At 39.9% G+C, this 3,154-nt stretch overlaps 1 protein-coding gene across 1 annotated transcript; it reads left to right on the plus strand.

Annotated features, from left to right (window-relative positions):
• The first annotated feature begins 265 nt into the window (after positions 1–265).
• On the plus strand, positions 266–3,154 carry LOC131155366 (putative pentatricopeptide repeat-containing protein At1g31840). Its single transcript, XM_058108440.1, has one exon. The coding sequence runs from the start codon at positions 383–385 to the stop codon at positions 2,918–2,920; it is 2,538 nt and encodes an 845-aa protein (XP_057964423.1). The 5' UTR covers positions 266–382; the 3' UTR covers positions 2,921–3,154.

The following is a 3,154-nucleotide window of genomic DNA, read 5'->3' on the forward strand; positions in this document are numbered from 1 at the left end:
ACTATGGCTTGTGTAATGGATAATAATATTCCTAAGGCAAATTTCGTTTTCTATTTCTCATTCATTGTGTGCATATGCTCAGCAAAACTTCAATTTCATTTATACTCTTACATTTGTTTCTTCAAAAAATAAAAAAATAAAAAATAAACCCTCAAACTGACCCAATCCACTGAGGATCCGACCCGTATCAGAAACCGACCCGAAACACAAGCCCATGCCCATTCCCCACATAAAGCTCTCGACTTTTCCACATAGGCACGCGCCAAGCAAATGCAGAAGCTAACTAGCTGTCTTCTTCAGACCTCATTCTTCGTCGAGCTACAAATCAAGCTCAATCAAAAATGGCAGTTCTAAGAAAGATCACTCTCAGATATCTCGAAGAATGTTCTTCCCGTCATCATACAAGGTACTCAAACATGGCTTCTCAACCCTTTCTCCTATCTTTAGCTACTATTACTCCACCTTATCTTCCTTGTCAAAAACCCTAGTGGTAGATCAAATTTCCAATGCTTTTCGCCAGCAAAACCCCAGACTATTGGACGGAGCTTCTCTTTCCACGCTTCGTCCCCGCGACGTCGAGGCCGTCCTACTTAGCCTTTGCTCGGACCCTGGTTCCGCGCTCCGGTTCTTCCAATGGGCGGAGCATTATCTGGGGTTTCGTCACAGTGTTCAGTCGTTCTGTGGGCTTGCCCATGTGTTGCTTTATCACCGAATGTTCGGTCCCGCAGAGCGTGTTTTTGGAAGAATGGCTGGGAAGTTTACGAGTCTGGAAATACTGGGCGAGTTCTATAAAGGGTTCCGGAGTTTCGGTTCCAATTTGAGCGTTGTTTGTAGTTTTGCTGCGGAAAGTTACTGTAGAATTGGGATGTTTGACCGGTCTCTGGAGACTTTGTGTTGGACGTCTAAAATGGGCGTTGCGCTTTCTCCTTGTGCCGTGTCGAGAATGTTGAGTTTTCTGGTTGATTTGAATCGCACTGATGTCATTTTGGATATTTGTGAAGCAATTTGTCGAGGGGGAAGGGAACAGTGGGTTGGATGCATTAGTGTGTATGGTTTTGTCATGGATGGTTATCTTAAGAAGTGGGAGGTTAAGAACAGCTTGGATTTTCATAGGAAGATGATTGAGAGAGGCTTTGAGCCTGATATTGTTACTTGTAATAAGATAATAAACAGTCTCTGCAAGGGGGATCAGATAAGAGTCGCTTCTGAGTTCTTCTCCATGATCCTCATGGTGGGTCCAAAGCCAAATTTGGTGACTTTTAGCACTTTGATTAATGCTTACAGTAAGGAGGGGAGACTTGGAGAGGCAATTAACCTTTATAATCTAATGAGAGAGAGGGATATAACTCCTGACTTAATTATTTTTAGTATACTTATTGATGGTCTTTTCAGGGTGGGGAAATTTGAGGAAGGCCATGGTTTTCTTTTGGTGGCATTGGATAGAGGTCATAAGTTGGATGTGGTTATTTTTAGCTCAATTATGGATGCTTATGTGAAAAATGGAGATTTAGGGAGGGCTACTATGGTATATACAAGAATGCAGAGGGAAGGGATGCTGCCAAATGTGGTTACTTACACCATTCTTATAAATGGGCTATGCCAAAATGATCGGATCTTGGAGGCTTGTGGGGTCTTTGGTCAAATAGTGAAACATGGTTTGGAGCCATCAATTTTAACATATAGCAGTCTTATTAATGGCTTTAGCAAGTCTGGATTTTTGAGAGATGGGTTTTCCCTGTATGAATGTATGATAGAAAGGGGAATTGTTCCTGATATTGTTGTTTATAGTGTGCTCATAAATGGACTTAGCAAACAAGGGCGAGTGAATGATGCTCTTAGGTTTTTCTTGAAGGCTTTGAAATGGGGTTTAAAACCCAATATATATACCTTTAACACCTTAATTGATGGATGGTTTAGATTGCAACAAACTAGGAATGCCATGAAGCTATATGTCCAAATGGCTGTGTATAAAATAATACCAGACGTTGTAACATATACGGTGCTTGTTAGAGGGATTTCTGATCAAGGAAGATTAGACCTTGCCTTGGTCCTTTTCTACCAAATGCTGAAGAAAGGTTTCACTCCAGATTGTGTAACTTATTGCATTCTCATAGATGGATTCTGCAAACAGAACAATCTAGGTGCTGGATTACGTATTTTTGAGCTTATGATTAGGAATGGATTGGTACCTGATATTTCCATATATAATGTTCTCATTAATATGCTTTTCAAAGAAGGTTGTTCTGAAGTTGCAGTACAGCTATTCAGGCAAGTTGTCGAGTGTGGGCCTAAACCTGATATTGTGACGTACAATACCATGATCTGTGGATACAGCTCTCTGAAAATGTTGAATGAGGCAGTGGAACTATATGAAGAATTGACACGTGCACAACTCAAGCCCAGTTTGATTACATATACTATACTGATTGATGCTTTCTGTAAAGAAGGTAGAATGGATGTTGCAACAAATATATTCGCTGCAATGCTGGAAAAGGGCCCTGAATCTAATGTGGTCACCTATAGTTGCGTAATTGATGGCTACTTCAAATATCAAAATATGGAAAATGCATTCAAACTTTATGAAGAGATGCTGGTGAACAACATTTCTCCCAACATAGTTAGTTACAGCATCCTCATTGATGGTCTTTGCAAAATGGGAAAAATGGAGGAAGCATCAATTGCCTTTCACTGTGCTATAGATCGGGGCTTATTGCCTGATGTTGTGGCATATGGAATTCTGATTCGTGGCTACTGCAAGACTGGAAGATTTACTGAAGCCTTGACATTGTATGACCATATGTTGGCCAATGGTATTAAGCCAGATGTTCTACTACAAAATACGCTTGCAGAGTATAATCTTCATACTCATCTGGCAAATAAGTTCTATACTCCGCTGAAGGGTGTGGAGACGAGATTATAGCCCGTCAATTTGTCTGGAGGAAGAAATAGCATTGTATAGAACTTATACTCCATTTTGCAGGGAAACTGCTATTACTGGCACCATGGTTGCAATGAATTGATTTTTGTATATGTATTAATCATTGTAGATTTACCTTACATTATTTGTTGTGAATATTTATTGATTATAGCATTGTAATATAGCAAATTGGTGTAAATAAACATTATCCTTTGTTAATTACATGGGACTTACTAT

Source organism: Malania oleifera, chromosome 5 (genome assembly GCF_029873635.1).
Source record: "Malania oleifera isolate guangnan ecotype guangnan chromosome 5, ASM2987363v1, whole genome shotgun sequence".
NCBI lineage: Eukaryota > Viridiplantae > Streptophyta > Magnoliopsida > Santalales > Ximeniaceae > Malania > Malania oleifera.